The sequence below is a fragment of the Acinonyx jubatus genome, chromosome X (genome assembly GCF_027475565.1).
Source record: "Acinonyx jubatus isolate Ajub_Pintada_27869175 chromosome X, VMU_Ajub_asm_v1.0, whole genome shotgun sequence".
NCBI lineage: Eukaryota > Metazoa > Chordata > Mammalia > Carnivora > Felidae > Acinonyx > Acinonyx jubatus.
The window spans coordinates 33,140,635-33,160,978 of NC_069389.1; the positions used below are offsets into that span (position 1 = coordinate 33,140,635).

Consider the following 20,344-nt stretch of genomic DNA (forward strand, 5'->3'; position numbering starts at 1 on the left):
TTAACTTGTCAGCCTTTCATTTGTAGCACATACAACACAGCTCTTAACAATGTTTAAAACTGGGGTTTTCAATTGATGGAGAGCTACCAAAATCCCAGATTACTATTAATGGGCCCGTAAATCCAGCTCTAGGTATGGGTTTGTCATTGTTTCCAATGAAAAGTTTTTTGTTTTTTAAAGATCTTTAGTAGCTTGGAAGAAGAAAACTAAGAATGGTGACTTCTTTATGATTTATCGTAACTTTAAACGTAAAGTAGAAAGCAGCATCATTTGCAAAATAAATACGAATTGTCTACTTAAAGGTCTTTAACATCTTTATTTCCACAAGTGATTCCAATGTGGAAACAATCTGGGAGTGGCTCCTTTTCCCCTGTGTCATTAATTCCACTTCACCATCAGCTTCTGTGGTGGAAGGATTGAAGTGGAATTTTCTTTACTTTTTTTTAATGTTTTATTTATTTTTGAGAGAGACAGAGCACAAGTGGGGGAGGGACAGAGAGAGAGGGGGACAGAAGGTCTGAAGCAGGCTATGCATTGAGAGCAGCAAGCCCAAAGTGGGGCTTGAACATATAGACTGCAAGATCATGACCTGAGCTGAAGTCGGACGCTCAAAGACTGAGTCACCCAGGCACCCCTTTTAGTTTTTTTGAGAGAGAGCAGAAGCTGGGGAGGAGCAAGGGGACACAGAGAGAGAGAGAGAACCTCAAGCATAGTCAGCATGGAGCTTGATGTGGGACTCAATCTCAAGACCCTGATAATCATGACCTGAGCTGAGATCAAGGGTTGGATGCTTAACCGACTGAGCCCCCCAGGTGCCCTTGAAGTGACATTTTCTATCAAGCTTTTTTGCACTCCCTTTTGCCCATAGACGCTTTAATGTCCAGGGGCTTTTTGTGCCTAAAGGAATGGACCTACTTTTTGTACCTTGTTTACTGTCCAACATATTAGTCTCATGAATTTATCAAGCATTTAGCATTCCTTGAAACATAAAATAGCTAACATTCCTTTGTGGTTCTTGAAATGTGGTCCCCAAACTAGCAGCATAAGCAGTACCTTGGGGTTTGTTAGAAATGCAAATTCTGGGGCACCTGGATGGCTCAGTTGGTTAGTGTTGGACTTCAGGTCATGATCTCCTGGTTCAGGAGTTTGAGCCCTGCATCATGCTCTCTGCTGTCAGTGCAGAGCCCGCCTCGGATCCTCTGTGCCACTCTCTCTGTGCCCCCCTCACTCTGCTCTCTCTCCCTCTCCAAAATAAATAAGCATTAAAAAAAAATTCAAATTCTTTGGGGCCCCAACCCACACCTACTGAGAGACACAACTGGCCGTTTTCCAACTAGCCGTCATGGTGATTCTGATGCGTGTTCAAGTTTCAGAACAACTTCTTTAAACATTCACATACTACTTAACCAATAAATGAAATACATGTCAAATGAACAAAACAAGTCTCCTCAACCATTTAAACACTAATTGCAAAAATAATCAAATGCTTTTAAACATTTAACGTAATCATAAGCCTAGCATTTCAGATTTCCTTGAATGCTCTAAACATTTTTAAAAGGAAAAGATATAAATGGCATATTGATTACAGAGCTGATTAATATTCTAACAACAAAACTGGGCACACTGCTATTGACATCATAGGTGTTGTTTTACATTCTTATCCCTACTTTTATTCTTTAAAATTTTTTGTAACGTTTATTTATTTTTGAGACAGGGAGAGACAGCATGAACGGGGGAGGGTCAGAGAGAGAGGGAGACAGAGAATCTGAAACAGGCTCCATGCTCTGAGCTGTCAGCACAGAGCCTGACGTGGGGCTCGAACTCACGGACCGCGAGATCATGACCTGAGCCGAAGTCGGATGCTTAACTGACTGAGCCACCCAGGTGCCCCATCCCTACTTTTATTCTTATCCTTATATGGTCCTGGAATTTAAACTTCTATCAATTGCTGATTTGTCAGAAATTCTACAAAAGACTACTTTGATACCTTTTCAGAACTTATGTATGTAATTTTACCAGGCTCATCTGGTAAAAAAAAAAAAGTCATCTCAGGAGGCTAGGAAAGCAGGTTGAATGGGTTGCTAAATACTCAATTTTGGTAGGTTCAAGATGAAGTAAACTCAAGCTGCTAACCACTAGGCTGAATATATTTTTTATGACATAGTTTTCACTTTTTATCATGGATCTATATGGGTTTCCTGTCGGTGTCTTAACATATTTAGTGACTTAAAACAACACAGATTTATTATCTTACACCTCTGGAGGTCAGATGTCTAAAGGTTCCATGGGGTTATGCTCCTTCTGGAGGCTCCAGGGGAGAATCCAAGTCCTTGCCCTTTCCAGCTTCCTCTACCTTCAAAGCCAGCAGCCTGGCTAGCATCTTCTCTCTTTTCCGACATCTTGCCTCTCTCTTATGAGGACCACTGCAATTCTATTGGGCCCACCCCAGGATAATCTCTCTGTCTCAAGATCCTTAATTTAATCATATCTACAAAACTCCTTTTGCCATCTAAGCTAACACAATCACAAGTTCTGGGTATTAGGGAATGGGCATCTTCGGGGGGGCATTATTCTGTCTATCATAGGATCTCGATTTTCATTTTTCATATAAATTCTGACTTTTTACAAAAACCAAAAATAAAGTATCCTTTAAATTTGATTTTCTTTGTTTTTAATCTCTGGCAGACCCACTGTAATGTTTTTATGACATATTAACCTAGCCTGGTTGCGATATTTTAAAGTATATGCCTTTCTTAATGACACTGTTTTAGAATTAGTTGGGTCATCAAGAAATTTTATTCCCAGAGAGACAGGAGGTGTCTGAAAATTTAGATTCTTCTTTAGGACAGTTAACTAAGTTATTTTGGAATAAATGGTTGTATCATCTTTCTAATTGGAAATTGAATATTGTAACTGGTGCTAGTTAACTGTTGGACTCTTCCTCACTTTATATAAAACCACAAATGCTGAGGGCATCTGTCCATTTATTGTACAGTTTCTACTGTCTCTAGGAATTTGCTTTATAAGTTAATGCAATCCTTTGTGATTTACACATATTAAAAATGATATGCATCTATGCTTTATAGACAGAAATATACTTACCAATAGCCCACAAAATATCTATCTGTATGTATATAGTTATATGGAAGTACTTTCTTAAGTAAATACATTGAAGCGTACGTGGTAATACTCATTGTTCATTGATACTACAATTATATTTTGTACATTTTCTTTATATTAACCCTTTTCTTAGCATCATGGACTTCTACAAGCACAACTTGTTGTATTTGATGATTTTTATTACTATAAGTGATCACAACTTGACAAATAGGAGCTCCTTTAAGTAGATTCTTTTCCCTTTTAGCACTGCCTCTGCAATTTTACAACTGCTTTTGAGGGGCACCTGGGTGGGTGGTTCAATTGGTTAAGTGTCCGACTCTTGGTTTTGGCTCAGGTCATGATTTCCCACTTCATGAGTTTGAGCCCTGCATCAGTCTCTGGGCTGACAGCGTGGGGCATGCTTGGGAGTCTCTCTCTTGCTCTCTCTCTCAAAATAAATAAATAAACTTTAAAAAGAGAACGAAATATAAAAGAAATAAAAATAAATAAAATTGCTTTTGCTTCCTGGAAACAACAGGGTGTTACAGACATATATTGATTTTTGTCCAGTGCAAGGACATAGAATTGACTATCCTCTAATAGTTTCTGGTTCCTTTTTTTTTTTTTAATAGAACAATATTAAGACCAAATTCTAGGCACTAGGGATACTTACAAGTGTTGAGGGGGAAAAGATTATAGCCACTGCTGCTGCCACGGGACTGTTCTTGATAGTGACTGGGCTAAAAGGAAAATACTTCTATAAGTGTATGAGATCTTGTTCTTTCCAGTATAGCATACCATGTTGTTACCCGTTACTTATCTTATAGTTTGAGATTTCAGCAACTACTAAGACTTTCCTCCTCCACATTGATCCATAGTTCCATCCAGCAGCAGGATATCCCACCGTCCCCCTTCTCCTCTCTTTATCTTTGAGGACATTGGTTCTTAGTCTTATCTTCATACGGGAATAACTTGGAAACCTTTAAGAATATTCATGTGAATCCCCCACCTCATCTTCTGCTTTAACTTTTCAAAGGACAGAAGGTGGCATCAGGATTTTTACAGCTCCATAGGGAGTACCGACAGGTAGCCAAGGTCAAGAACCTCTTTTCTAGGAGGTGTTGGGCAACCTCAATAAAGCAGACCAGGTGCTTTCCCATAATATTAGGCCATACGGTTTCCAGGGATACCAACTCTGCATTATAAACAGGGCAAGTAAATTCATGTTTCCCTTTTGGCTGCTTTGCTTCGAGAGCTCTTGGGATTGTTCAAGGGAGGGAACTACAACAGCCCTTTTTTGATCTTCTTGAAAAATTCGTATCTATAGGGCATTGACTCCTCCAATTGCCCCCTCATGTCTCCCTCTTTTAGCCTCAACTTTCTTCATTCTTTTCTAACCTTGCTCTAACTACTTTGAGGTTTGCCAGGACTTGGTTTCCTCATCTATATGTTTAAGATAACAGTTACATGCAATACCACACTAAATCTAACAAAACTCAACAATACACTGTAAAGTTCTTGAAACCATGAGGTTGGAGGCCCATGGTTCTAGCTCCCCAAAATTATTTGAGAAGCTACATTAGAAGTAAAATCCCATTTTCCTTCCATGAGATTCCAGAAGGTCAACTGCAATGGTTAATCCAGATTTTTTTTTATCCTATTTGCATACACTTTTTAGGAAGTGATGTATATTTAAAGAAGTCTTTTCCAGTCACTCTGCTACCTCTCTCTCTCATAGGATTTTAGGTATAATAAAATTAACTAATTCATCTGAAATAAGGAATTAATAATTATAGTTATAGACCTTAGTGGGATATCTATCTCCATCTAACTTACTCCATCATGATAGAGTTAAAAGCCTGTATTCTATAATATGAAGCATCAGTATATCTGTACTGTGGAAGAAATTTGTATTAAGATCTTGAAGAAAAGGAAGAAGACCTAAAATTCTTCTATTTTAAATAGAAGCCTATGCCTTAGGAGAGTGGTTCTCAACGTTTTTAAGGTTATCTGTGTTACCCAGGAAACTTGGTAATAGTACAAAGACCCAGATTCTCCCCTATTTCAGGAACGTGGGTCTCTGTAGTTTATTAGTTCTTGATTTAGTTCTGATACACACCAAAGTTTGGGGACCATTGCCTTAGGGCATCTGATGGGAAAGGGCAGCTGGTTATTCTAATGAGGAGGCTTTAGTGGAGTGGATTATTCATTTCTCAGGATTTGAGATGCTTTTTTTCCTTCAGTTGAACTAGAAAGCACTCCCTGCCGCAAGATTATGGACAAAATTCTCTGTTTCTGTGAGCTGCCATCTCTTGATTTTTTTTTTTTTTTTTGGCCTGGTTAGGGTTCCAAGAAAAGAATGGTACTTTTAAAAATATGGTGGCCTCAATTCTGTCTTTATTAGGCATCTCAAACTTTAATATGCAAATTAACCACCTGGAAACCTTGCTAAAATGCAGATTCTGATTCAGTGAAACTGAGTGGGGCCTGTGACTCTGCAGTTTTAACAAGTTCCCAGGTAAGGGTGATGTTGTTGATCTGAGGAGTGAGGTGCTAGCTTTGGTTGTCAACCTTGGATGTGCACTGGAATCTCCTGGAAAGTTTTAAAAAATACCTATCCCTAGAGATTCTATTTTTCTGACAAAATTGATAAAGATTATGGTCTGGGCACCAAGAATTTTAAAAATTTTCCAGGTGACTTTTATATGCAGCAAATATTTGAAAACCCGCATCTCAAGTCAACCATCAACTATCACCTATTTTGCAAGAGAAAATTCTAAAGTGGCTCTTTCATTCACCTCTTTCATGTGACAACATACAATGTGATTAGATAGTTCAGAGCACTGGTTTCCAAACTTGACCCCTCCACTGATGCCCTGCCATGAGAAGTTTTTATCAGAAGTGGTAAAATAGGAAAAATAAAGACAATATAGTGAATTTCATAAGCTAAATTAATTCAATTCCAAGGATCATTCTTTGAGATTAGGTCATTCACACCTTTTTGGGTGTTAAAATGTCCTTTCTTTAATTAAATGAAGATATTAACATATTATATGTATATATTTGCTTCCTGTTTCATGCCCCTAATTTACTAAACAAAAAGTTGGGAATCTTATGTTGATCTCCATATTGCTTTGGAAATTTTGCTGATCCATGAAATCTGAAAATCTGGGAATTATGGATATGAGAAATCCATGAAAATTTGAAAAAAATCTGAGTCTAGGAGATATTGTTATAGGAATATGATTTTCAGTATTTGACTCTCTAATCTCTGGGGTCAGGGAACTTTTTTAGTGGCCCTTGAATTTTATAAGCACCAATAATTTTCTAAAGATTGAGTAAAAATGTCTCAGATGTATAAGAGGGACTAATTTCCCAAATATATGTGATAATTAAAATACAAATTTATGAAGACCATACTGAATATATACTAGCTTTAGTTTTTACGCATTTAAAAAGTTTTGTTTTTAATTTTTTTATTCAAGTATAATTAATAGTGTTATATTACTTTCAGGTGTACAATATAATGATTCAACAATTCTATACATTTCTCAGTCCTCATCAAGATAAGTGTACTCTTATCCCCTTTATCTATTTCACCTATCCCTCCACCCACAGCCCCTTCTGGCAGCCACTAGTTTGTTCTCTGTATTTTAAGAGTCTGTTTTATTACTTGTCTCTTTTTTTCCTTTGTTCATTTGTTTTGTTTCTCAAATTCCACATATGAATGAAGTCATATGGTATTTATCTTTTTCTGATTTATTTCATTTAGTGTTAAACCACTAGGTCCATCCATGTTGTTGCAAATGGCAAGATTTCATTCTTTTTTTTTTTTTTTTTGAGAGAGAGAGAGAATGGAGTGGGGGTGGTGAACAGAGAGGGAGAGAGAATCCCAAGCAGGCTCCACACTGTCAGCACAGAGCCTGACATGGGGCTCAAACTCACAAACCAAACTGGGAGATCATGACCTGAGCCCAAATCAAAAGTCAGATGCTTACCAACTGAGCCACCCAGGTGCCCCTTGATCTCATTCTTTTTTATGGCTGAGTAATATCCCATTGTGTATGTGTATACCACATCTTCTTTATCCATTCATGTATGGATAGATACTTGGGTTGCTTCCATATCTTGGCTATTGTAAATAATGCTGCAATAAACACAGGGGTACATATATATTTTTGAATTCGTGTTTTACATTTTTGGGGGTAAATACCCAATAGAATTACTGGATCATATAGTAATTCTATTTTTAATTCTTTTTGAGGAACTTCCATACTATTTTCCATAGTGGTTGCACCAATTTGCATTCCTGCAAACAGTGCGTGAGGGTTCTTTTTTCTCCACATCCTTGCCAACACTTACTGTTTCTCATGTTTTTCATTTTAGCTATTTGGACAGGTGTACAGTGATACCTCATTGTGGTTTTTATTTGCATTTCCCTGATGATGAGTGATTGGAGCATTTTTCCCGTGTCTGTTGGCCATTTGTATGTCTTTGGAAAAATGTCTATTCAGGTCCTCCGTCCACTTTTAAATTGGACTATTTGATTTTTCAACTGTGTTGAGTTGCAGTTTCTTTTGACATGGTAATAATATCTACCACTTTTTGATCTCTTACCATGAATAAGCCATCATACTATATACTTTAAATAGGTAATCTAATGTAATTCTCAGAATAACTCAATAGGATAGATATTATTATGGTTTTACAGATGAAGAAACCAAGTCACAGAGAAATGAAATAACATGTCCAAGGTCACATAGCTAGTAAGTTATAGAACCAGAATAGGAACCCCAAACCAGATACTCTATAATTATGACTATATTTACTCTAACTACTATCATGAGAGGTTTTCCAATTTTTTTTGCCATTAAAAAGAATTCTTTAAAATTCAAATGGTTAGAAACCGTTGGATTTTTTTAAATGTTTATTTATTTTTGAGAGAGAAAGAGACAGAGTGTGAGCTAGGGAGGGGCAGAGAGAGAAGGAGACACAGGATCTGAAGCAGGCTCCAGGCTGGGAGCTGTCAGCACAGAGCCTGTCGTGGGGCTCAAACTCACTAACTGTGAGATCATGACCTTAGCTGAAGTCAGATGTTTAACCGACTGAGCCACCCAAGCATCCCTGGTTAGAAGCCTTTATTGTGCAGGTTTCCCTTTAAATAATAAGAAACCAAGATTTTAAGCCAAAGGCTATCCTTGCTAGTTTGTTAGCTTTAGCTGAGGAACCACCATCACTCTGACGCATGGAAAAAAGTTAAAATCTGGATCCAAGGCTCTCCTTCCAGATGTTTTCATGTGCAAAATTGAGGCAATGTGTTGTAATGGACTTTAGAGTTAAACTGACTTTAATTTGAATACGAGCTCCTCCGACTTGATTAGCTGCACGATAACGGGCAAGTTACTTCACCTCTTTGTGTCTTAGGTTCTTCTACTATAAAATGAGAATAATAACATCTATTTTTCTGTGTGTTGTTTGAATTCATGGCTACAATTTGGATTGTCTTGCTTTCTTGGTGGATTTTTGTGTTTACGATATTGAGCACTTTCTGATATTTTCAGAGATGCCAATAGCTATGCAGAGTGCAGGGACAAGGGCTGAATACCTCCTCAGGCTCAGCCCCTGCAGGAATTTATTGTGGGCTGTGTCAGTTCAAGTTCATGGAGGAGCAGACTGCAAGATGGAATGAGACATGCAAGAAATCTGTAGGGGGAAACAATTGTGAAGAATCAAGGAGGGAGGAAGCAGGAGCAGGCAGGGAGAGCCTTCAGAGCACGATGCAGGTCTGACCCCAGTGAAAGAAGAGGAAGGAGGGAATAGGGCATAAAGAACCAGAGACTGCAGCACAGCTCTGAGAAAGTCTCAGCCTGGCCAGTGGGGGACCTTGGAGCAAAGAGTGCCCATTGGAGCTCAACTCTGGTGCCCCCACTGGGAACAGCCTGGGGGGAGTCTGGCCTTAGTGGGAACACTGCAGTGTATCCCAAAAGTACAGCAGCTGGAGTTTGTCAGCTAATGGGACTCCTCCCAGAAGGTTCTCTCTTGTGGGACAATGTGTGTGTGCACCTTCATGGCTGCCACACTGGTACTTTCAATTTTATAGTGAATATGTGTATTTGTCTCTGGGATAATGCAAAAGAAAATTAGCCACATGCAAGGTCATTAATGTACCTTGTTTTTAGCCTTGTCCCTTAAAACTTTACCAACTGCCACTTACCAATTATAATTCATCATCAGGACTGTTAGGCCCACGATTGCTTTGTAAAAAATAGTAAAATTAGCGGTCACTGGATAAGACCTTTGGAACACCATCTGGCTTCTGTAATGACTACATGTTTACTATTAGCTTTTAAACCTATCATGTTGATAGGTAGCTGTAACTTAGTAGAAATTCTAATTTATTAGCATTTCTTATTCCTGTTTAAGACCATGTATTAAAGAAGGAATTAATAAGCATAATTAACTTAGATTATCTTTTCTTGGTTTGCTACAGCGTGTTGTCAAGCATGACAGATGCAGTGCTGGCTCGAGTGTATAAACAATCAGATCTGGATATCCTGGCTAAAGAAGCATCCATCCCAATCATCAATGGGCTGTCCGATTTGTACCATCCTATCCAGATCCTGGCTGATTACCTCACACTCCAGGTTGGCTCATTCTAGCAAAATCATCAAATTGTTCCTGACTAGTTCTAAATAGAGCCATTTAAATCATGGTATTGATGTTTTGTTTTCAAATATCATCTTGGCAAAGAATTATAGCATATGTGTGCATACCAAATATCCAAGGATGACAGGACATTGTTAAAAACAGATCCGAAGATCCTTCTGTTCTCAACCCAACTCCCAACCTCTTTTAGCCCCCCTTTCATCCCCTGTTCTCTCAATTACTTTGCTTTTTGGTGACATATTTAACACAATGGATGAACAGAGAAGGCTGGAGCATGCAGAATGGAAAAGCTTTATGTAATCCAGCATACATCAGGCTCTGTGGCTTGGGAGTGAAGACTGGTAGAGTATGCTTTGAATATTCAAAGTGGTCAACCACTAAATTGCTTTCTGAGAAGGAGGCCATTTTCTATCATTTTAATATACTGATTGTTTAGGAGTTAAGAACATGTAGAATTTAGAGAACTGAGGCGAATTTAGCTATGTCTCCTTAAATTAGAAACTTGAATAACTTTGAAAGATTCATCTCTTTTGGGTTGCCACAGCCAATCTACACGGGCTTGCCACCAGGAATCCTGACAACCACGGTTTCCGTGTTGATGGACTATTCTGGGAAGACAGGGAAAACTGGATAGGTCCATATTCCTCCTTATTTGGATAAGCAACGCACATATGAATGTGAAGTTAAACTCAAAATGAAACTCTTTGGTGATGAGGATAAAATTCATCCAAAGATGATACAACAATGTAGGATACCAAGTGGCTGTTTGCAGGTGTGGCTTTACATATATGCCAGATAATTTAATGCTTCCGCCTGGGGCTTTATCATTACTAGATTACAAATGTCCTATGCATCATACTGTCCCCTATAGAACCTGGTGCAATGCCTTCATATAGAAGATACTCAAAGCAGGAGTTGAACGAATAAACAGCAGCTTATTAAGAACACAATCTAAATCAGATGGGCTTGAATTTAAATCCTAGCTTAGCCATCTAATAGTTCTGCGAACTCCAAATTTCTTCACCTTTCTCTTTTTTAAATATTATCTTTATAAATATATAAAATATGTGAAACCTACAGATACTTCAAGAAAAAGCAAACAAACACCTTTGGGCCCCTTACATAGTTTTGTCAGATCTAACTTCAGAATTTTGTTTTTAAATAAAATATTTCAAGTAGAGTTGAAGCCTACTGTGTAACTCTCCCTGATCCCATTTCCTCTCACCCCACAGAGAAATTATTATCCTGGTGTTTGTTTTTATAATTCCCAGGCATGTGTTTATACTTTACACATCTGTATCCATAAACAAACAAGAATATTGATGAGCATGTTTTTTAACTTCGTATAAATGGGAACACAGCCACCATGTTCCACTGTTCCAGGTGCATTGTATTTCCCCTTTCTAATACCAATGAATGTAAGCTCCACAAAGGCAGTGATATTTTTTGTCTCCTTTCTTCATTGTTCTATCTCCAGGACCAAGGAAAGCCTCTAGACATTGATGGCACTCAATTTGTTGAATGAATGAATAAAAGAATACAACAAAGATTCAGATTTGAAATGTATGAAAATAAGAGTCTCTGTACAAGTTCATATGATGTCTTGGTTTAAGATACTAAGTTGTTTTGCTATTTTTTGGGATTGCACATTCATGTTATTGAATGGCCCTGTATAATGCAAAAAAAAGTTTATTCATTCCAACAAAGTATTAAAAACTAGGTGAAGACTGTTTCCTTCATTTTAGCCCTAATAATTGTTTCACATAAGTGGATTTCCTCCTGGATATAATCTTCTCGCTTGCCTTTTAGGAACACTATGGCTCTCTGAAAGGCCTTACCCTCAGCTGGATTGGGGATGGGAACAACATTTTGCATTCTATCATGATGAGTGCTGCAAAATTTGGGATGCACCTTCAGGCGGCTACTCCAAAGGTAGGGAAAATCTCTTTGTTGAGACTAACTCTCTCTTAAATCATCCCAGATGCAATTACCCAGTGAAAACAAACCTCTCTTCCATTCAAGGCAAGCACAGGTGAGGCCACGAAATTTAGTTTACGTTACCAACCTTACTATTACAGCTATCTGGCCTCTTGAGTGCCCAATTTCCCATCTCTACCCTAAGAGATAATCTTGGCTGATGCCTTTCATCCTGTGAGTCTTTTTTAAAAGCCGGTCTGAATTATCCCTTTGAATGCCCTAAAACCAGCCATTATGATGACTGGCATCCTTGTGCATTGCTACCACAAAGACTGAAGAAAGCAATGAAATCCAGACAGCATACAACTCCCAAGGCATGGAGAGGATGTTGTCATTTTCTAATACTGCAATTTAGTAGAAAAATGTCAATCTAATGTGAAGGGCACAATGCTGGCATCTACATCAGTTTAGTGCTTCAAACTCAACTCCAGGAGCCCTTTAGCTTTTTAAATCTGAGTCCTTCATGGCTGTGACAGTGCCCTCCATATACTTCCTACCCTGCCGCTAATCTCACACAGAATGCAGGGGAAGCATGACTTCTTTCATAGGTCCAAAGTAACCCTTTTGATATGTAAGAAGCTTGTAACAGTAGCTGCCTCTGAGAAGGGGAACTGGGAGGTTCAAGGACAGAGAAAGGAGGGAGACTTTATTTTCATGGTATATCGTTTTACATGGTTTGAATTTCTTTTTTTTTTTAACATGGTTTGAATTTCTTAACGTGCAAATGTTTTACCTACATAATGACATAAATCTATAAGTAAATACACCCAAATAAAAAAGTGTAGATCTCCCAGGAGAAGCCCTCTGTTAAGATACCCCCAGCCTCATACAAAATAAATAGGCCTTTTAGAGGGTAAAAAATAACCCTACAAGAGACTCATACACAAACCAGTCCTGAAGGATCCCCACAGAACCTGTTAAATACCCCATTGCTACTGGATATTTCCCCCATAATATTTCTGATTGGCTACTAATATCCTATCAGGAGTCTTGGAAGGGAAAACTCTCCAAAACAGAAACCATTTCAGAAACAAAGTAAAAGATAGAACTGGCCCTCTTATTAAGAGATGAGTATTCACACTTAATGTGCACTACTGTGCTTCTAACCAGGCATGTGTTTGCTGTTTGTACTCAGTGTGAGGGTTCACTTGGATAAGCTAAGATATCCAGAGGGGAATGTGTGAGGCCTAAAAATTACTCCCTGCTTCTGTTTTTGAGTTTGAGATGTTTATTTGCCAATCACCAGGAACATGAGTTACACAATGTGGATTAATGGCTGAATTTCTCCAATAGGACATATCCAAATCCCCAAGGCTTTTTTGCCCTCTTCACCCCTTCCTGCACCACTGTCTTGGGCCAGGTTCCCCACAAGGCGACCCTGTGATGAGGATTTGTGTACAGGGGACTTATTAAAGAAGTACTCCAAAGGGAGACGGACAGAGAAAGGGAAGAATCTAAGCAAGAGGGCCATTTATAGTGACTGACCTATCCCGTTTGCCTAAGACTGAGGACTTTCCAGGGACATTGGACCATCATTGCTAAAAGTGGGAGACTGCCAGGCAAACTATAGGATTTGCTCACTCTAATGCCACGTTGGGCACTATCCCACAGAAGGAAGCTTCCGCCTGATCCCATGGGTGAGCTCGGGAGTGTAACTTATGCCCCAGCATTGTCTCAACCCAAGCAAGGAAGGTGGGCTTTCATCCTTTGAATCGGTCATTGGTCAAGGGCAGCAGGGGGAGGGAGAGTGGCAAATCCCCTGGTGATTTTGGCAGGACACGCAGCTGAGAAGCCAGAGGGCTGTCTTCCAAAGAAGGGCTGCAAGTGCTGTTCCAAGCCTACTGAAATGGGGAGAGGGGGGAAAGCTGTAAAAAGAGATCCTAGGATGGCATTTGGGTACAGCACCAGCATCGTCTGCTGCATCCTGCCAAAGAAAAAGAAAACAAAATGCTTTTCCCCAGTGTTCTTGCTGAACCAGTTTGAGTCAATGCGCCCCACTGCCTTCGTTTGCAAGGGCTGCCATGACAAATTGCCACAAACTGGGGGGCTTACAACAACACAAATGTATTATTTCACAGTTCTGGAGGCTAGAAGTCCAAAATCAAGATGGTGGCAGTGCCATGCTCTCTGAAGCCTCCAGGAGACGATCCTTCCTAGTCTCTCTCCCCACAGCCCCAGGCTTCCTTGGCTTGTGGCTGCATCCCTCCAGTCTCTGCCTCCATGTTCTTTCCTTTATGTTCTCCGTACAGATGCCCCTCTTCTTATGAGGACGTCAGTCATGTTAAATTTAGGTCCACCCTAATCCATCTGCAAAGACCCTCCTCAAAAAGGTCACATTCTGAGGTTCTGACTGAGGATGAATTTTTGGAGGATATTGTTCTACCTAATACACTTGCCATAGAAGCAATGTCAGGCATGGACAATGGCATGTATTAGAAGCTGCCCGCTTATAGTCAACTTTGGGGACTCAGAGAGATCACTCTCTTTCCTTCAGCGTAAACTGAAATAAAGGGTCAGATCTGACACGCGCTTAAGGCGGTTCCTGTTCACATTATGGAAAGAGCGCACACTCTGGCTATAATTCTAATTTGAAGAAAGGCTCTGTATTAATGCAAACTATTATTGTATTTAGTTTTTACAGATAAAACGTATATTAACAATAATTGTTCCCTGCTAGAAGACGTTTCTGGAAAGGCTTTATTCTGTCAGAGAACTATATGATTTAAACATTTCATTGCATGTCAAAGATGTTTTATTAACACCAAAGGAAAAAAATTCTAATATAACAAAGTGATTTCAGTATTGTTCTCATGCAGAAACTCATTTAAATGATAAAGAGTACTAAAACTTGGCTAAATTTCGGTGGGAGTAAGAGTTTTAAAAAACCTTCAGGAAAGTCTGATAGTACAGAAGTTGTTCCATTAATTTATAAGTAGGCCTATTTCCTTTAAAGATAAAGCTAGAAGATTTATTGTAAATTTAAGAAGCCCTTGAGGTGCCTGGGTGGCTCAGCCCCTCGGGCGTCTAACTTCAGCTCAGGTCACGAACTCACGGTTCATGGGTTCGAGCCCCACGTTGGGCTCTGTGCTGACAGCTCAGAGCCTGGAGCCTGCTTCAGATTCTGTGTCTCTCTCTCTCTGTCTCTGCCCCTCCCCCGCTCATGCTCTGTTTCTCTCTGTCTCAAAAATAAATAAACATAAAAAAAAATTTTTTTAAAAGAAGCCCTGAAGTTCCCAAGGCCATAATTAATCTATTTCCCCATTCTTCAGCCGAGAATAACTTACATGTTCGAGAAAACATAATTTTGTCCTCGATTGTAAAATTGCTCCATAAACTATTGATGGTAATGATTTTAACATTGTTCTAAGTGAATTTTAGACTGAACTGGGTTTGTTAATCACCTTCTTCCTCTGGTTTTAAGATTTATGTAAAAGCCAATGAGTGATTTCGTATTGAAGGCTGAGCTGTGAGTAAAGAATTCTTCTTTGTATTCTCAGTCATGGCCCAGTGCGTGCAAGGTTGGGTGATTTTCTAATTCCCAAACCTCTCTGTTGGTTCTCTAAGTACTTATTGATTCCTTCTGTAAGAATGATTATATGTAAGGAGTATAAAACCTGCTGTCTAAAGGGAAGGCTAAATTTTCAGGGCAGGAGGCACACGGGGTATTGGCTAAGTCTCTTCATTTATGTTTACCAGTATGAATGGTCACGATATTAGTTACTAAATCAGCCAAGCCTTATTAATTACCTTCCCCAAATCCTGATACGAAAAACCTCCAGAATTTATGGGTATTGAGGGGGTTAATAGCTTCTAAAATGTCTGCAGCCATCATCATCAACATCATGCGTAGCTGCTTTCACGAATTCTGTAATGAGAGAAGGAACTATGGTAGACAATCATGTGCAAATAGAAACCGGTTTCAAATGAATAAACCTTAACGTGCCTGCTGCAGGTTGAGGTACTCAGGAGTAGACTCTGAGACAGAGTCTGGTGTACAGGGTATTTATTAGGACATGCTCTGGAGACCAACACCTGCCGAAGGGCAGGGAAGGAAGCAGGAATGGGCAGGGGAAGAAGCCGAGCTGCAGGGCAGGCCTAACAGCAGCCTCCTCTGGCCTTACTGAGACTTCTAGATCTGAGACGGCCATTTAGAGCTGCTCTCAAGTTGGGAGGAGGGGGGAGGGTTTCCATCCCCTCCTGTCAATCAGTCATTGAATGAAGGTCACCCCCGAAGGGTATGTGACCTTGGATGAGTCTGCTATCTGCAGCTGAGGCGGTGCCCCAAGAGGGCTGACGGCTGAAAGCCACCTTCTGGCAGCACACCCAGCAGCTGGGGGAATAGGTCCTTTATTCGTGAAGCGGGGATCCGAGTGGCATATCACAGTGTGCACCACAATGCTCTGCTGAGAATTTATAAAAACCAGCTCATAAGAAGTGCTAAGATTTGAGGAAAATGAGAAGGATGGAGGGGGCGGTGAGAATAATTGTGGTGTTCGGACTGAAAAGACCTCCATACGGAGGGTCTAGAGGTGAGGCTGGGCTAGAGGTTTGATGAAAGAGTAGCTGACATGTTCCAATGAAGACACCCAGGAGGGGACGGGGGCGGGGGGTGTTCAAGGGTGAAAGGCTGAGATGGCAGAAAAGGGCAAGACATGTACAGGGATAACAATAAGATTGGCTTTCCTGCAGCAAGATGTTGAGGAGAATTAAAAGAGACAGAAACAGGGAATGTTGGGGTTGGGGTGGGGGGAGCCTTGATACTCTTAATCAGCTTTGACTTCAGAAACAAGTAGTAAACATTGCAGGCTTCAGAGAAAACAATTCTTGCTGCTGTGTACAAAGCAGATGGGAGGGTGAGGAGGGAGGAAGCAGAGTATCTGTGGGGTCTAGAATAGCCTGGGGGGCTTTAGTGCCCCCGCAATGTCCCCTCACCTGGAGTTGAGACTAGGCTAAGTAAGCAAAGCTCTTAGGGTGCACCATTTGTCCCCGCAAAGACCCTGACAGGCCTGCTCAGACTTTGTGTCCCAGGCACCTCGCTTGTCTCACCCAAGCCCCGACCCTGCTCTCGCCAAACCGTCCCATTCACATATATTTGAGCAAAAGTAGTGTACTTGCTGTGTAAATGCCACTTCTAAGCACGCGCCCTGCACTCAGAACACTCTAGTGAGTACAGAAGAATAAGGGGTGTGCACTTGGCCTGTTAGTGCCTCGCTGGGGTGCTCTGGGAATGTTCTGAGGTGGAAGTATTTGAGCTGAGACCCGAAAGCGTTTATCCATAAGAAATGAGTGGGGAAAAGCACTCCAGAAGAAAAAGCATTAAAAAAAAACCCCACACAACTCAAAGTGGAAAGACTGAGATAAAATTTCATTAGCATAATTAGTAGAATTATGTATACGATCCTCTTAGGCTATTAGAGGAACAAGAAGAGGCACTACCAAGAGCTGGAAAGTGCCACGCCCTGTTTATCTTGATAATTAAAGCTGTCAAAGATAATAAAAGAAAGATGGGTTACCTATTCAGTTGACCAATTTTTTTAAATTCCAAAAAGCACTATTAAGCTTTACATTCTAGATGTAAATTCTGCCGAATGCGCATTGAGCTACAACTTAAAGCAACAAAGGGAAGGAGAGCGAGAATATTGTTGAAAGGAAAATAACATATATATAAGACAGCCTAATACGTTACAATTGCCTAACAAACGGTTGAATTCTTCCCCCTGCAGGGTTATGAGCCGGATCCCAGTGTAACCAAGCTGGCAGAGCAGTATGCCAAGGAGGTATGGCCCTTATATGTAAAGTTACAATCGCCTTTCTCTGCCCCAGTTGTTTAACTGGCACGCTTGTGTATGCTAGAACGGCACCAAGATGTCGCTGACGCACGATCCCTTGGAAGCGGCTCGTGGAGGCAACGTGTTAATTACAGACACTTGGATAAGCATGGGACAAGAAGAGGAGAAGAAAAAGCGGCTCCAGGCTTTCCAAGGTTACCAGGTTACAATGAAGGTACAGATTGATGCCTCTCGGAAGGTTCATTAATTCCATTCAGAAAGGCCAGCACCATCTAATCACTCATTCACTCTGGGGAGGGCAGACTGTTCTTTCATTCCCTGTAAAGGACTCGCTGACTGTATCCTCCAGGGATTTCTCTCCTCCTGAAGATTAGCTATGTCCTTTGGAAAGACACTTCTGTCCTGGGTGAAGGAATCTGAAACCCAGGCAGAAGGAAGAAGCAAGCTTTTCCCTCTCACAGCAACGGAGGCACGGAGGCATTTTCTCTAGAGACACTGTTACTTCTTGTCGCATGCAGTTTCTTCGGATTTCTCCTCTAAGAGAAGCAGCATAATTATGTTCTTCAGGCTAGTCCTTGCCTCTAGTAGTTAAGGACTCTCAAGTCCAGTTTGGTTTTGCTTACTCCTTCCAGGGCATTCCCAGGGGGATCCTATCTAATCTGATGCCTTTCATTAATATCTGAAGCAAGGCTTCTCAATCTTGAAAATGCCTCAGAATTGCCTGGAGCTGTTAATACAGAGAGAGCAGGACCCCATTCCCCAGGGGGTTCTGAGTTAGTAGGTCAGAGTTGGGACCCAAGAACTGGCATCTGGACCAAGTTCCCCCGTGATACTGCTCCAGGGTCACACTTTGCGAACCACTGTTTTGGAGGAATACTCTACAAGGCAAGTGGACATTGGGATTTTGTCAGCAGAGCAACTAGTCTGTTTTGGTGGAGAAAGGGGTTGAGCAGTTGCAATAGGTATTTTATTGATAAAGCAATATATAAATATAAATTTTTTTAATGTTTTTATTTATTTTTGAGACAGAGAGAGACAGCATGAGCAGGGGAGGGGCAGAGAGAGGGGGAGACACAGAATCCGAAGCAGACTCCAGGTTCTGAGCTGTCAGCACAGAGCCTGACGCAGGGCTCGAACTCACAGACTGTGAGATCATGACCTGAGCTGAAGTCAGACACTTAACTGACTGAACCACCCAGGCGCCCCAGCAATATATAAATATAGAAGCTCCTTATTTATCCATGTCAATAGAATGAAGTTTGAAAAATAAAAAGTGAAAACGTCTTTCCATCATTCCTTTAAGTGACTATTTCCAGAGGTAGCCGCTGTTCAACAATTTCATGTGCCTCTTTGCAGACCTTTTCTGTGCATTTAAAAAATATATTTTTTAAGTAGGCTCCACACCCAGCACAGGGCCCAATCAAATGAGGGGCTTGAACTCACAACTCTGAGATCAAGACCTAAGCTGAGATCAAGAGTTGGATGCTTAAGGGGTGTCTGGGTGGCCCAGCTGGTTAAGTGTCCGATTTTGGCTCAGGTCATGTTCTCACGGCTCATGAGTTTGAGCCCCGTGTCGGGCTCTGTGCTGACAGCTCAGAGCCTGGAGCCTGATTCGGATTCTGTGTCTCCCTCTCTGTCTGCCCCTTCACTGGCTCACACTCTGTCTCTCTCTCTCCTTCAAAAATAAATAAACATTAAAAAAAAAAAAGAGTCGGATGCTTAACCAACTGAGTCATCCAGGCTTTTAAAAATTAAAAAAAAAATTTTTTTCCTGCGTATTTATATATGCCTACACACACACACACACACACACACACACACACACACACCCCTACTGATTTCTCATAAAAGGCATATTAGATATATTATTCTTACTTTTTCCACTTGACAAATCTTAGATTTTCTTGTCCATTTATTTAAACAATTTTCATTCTTTTTAGTGGCTGCATAAAATTCCAAAGTATGAGTGGACCGTGATTTACGTTGATAAACTAGGCTATTTCCAATTATCCCAACTACAAACAATGCTGCAATGTATATCCTTATACAGATTTCTTCATTCAGGTATTATTGGAGAATAGATCCCTGGAAAAAGAATTTCTAGGTAAAGAGGTATATACTTTAAAAAATATGATAAATGCTGCTAAACAGCCATCCAAGAAGAATCGATAATTTATACTCTCTCTGCACTCTTTCCATCCATAGTTGTTACATACATTTTTTTCATTTTTACAATCTATATCTCATGCTTTTAGAATTTTGCATTTCCCTGATTACTAATGAAGTTAAACATCTTTTCACGTTTATTGGCCATTTCCATGTGTTTTTCTATAAACTGTTATCATATCCTTTGCCCATTTCCTATTTGTTTTTACCATTTTATTATTGGTTATAGGAATTATTTATATATTATGGTGAATCCTTTGTCATATATGTGGCAAACAGGTAAACAGGTTCGTGGAGAAATTCTAAATTCCTTGTGGTTTACCTCGCACTTGCCTTGACCAGCCTTAGGCATTTTTGTGGTGCTGGGACTGCAGGCTTGAAGAACATTCATCCCACTGATGTATGACTGGTTCAAATGTTATTCATTTTCCATGTTCCTCTGCCATTACTTTAGAAATTCAGAAGGTTCTGAACCTAGAATAAGTATGGGAAGTAAAACAAAATTTTAGTATATAGGGAGCAATTTTGAGGTAAGAAATTATGAGGGAATGCAGTTTTGAATCTGTACGTGAACAATGGAAATGGCTGGGGAAATGCAGCTTTCAGGAATTAGTGGCTGGAGAAAATTAAAACTGTTAGGACTTTTG

General features: G+C 40.2%; 1 protein-coding gene across 1 annotated transcript in view; it reads left to right on the forward strand.

Annotated features, from left to right (window-relative positions):
- Positions 1-20,344, forward strand: part of OTC (ornithine transcarbamylase) — a 61,434-nt gene that overhangs the window by 32,135 nt on the left and 8,955 nt on the right. Inside the window, exons 5-8 of the mRNA XM_015073906.3 lie at positions 9,590-9,743; positions 11,575-11,697; positions 17,466-17,519; positions 17,596-17,745. Coding sequence (XP_014929392.2) covers positions 9,590-9,743; positions 11,575-11,697; positions 17,466-17,519; positions 17,596-17,745 — 481 coding nt within the window. The remainder of the gene's footprint in view (positions 1-9,589; positions 9,744-11,574; positions 11,698-17,465; positions 17,520-17,595; positions 17,746-20,344) is intronic.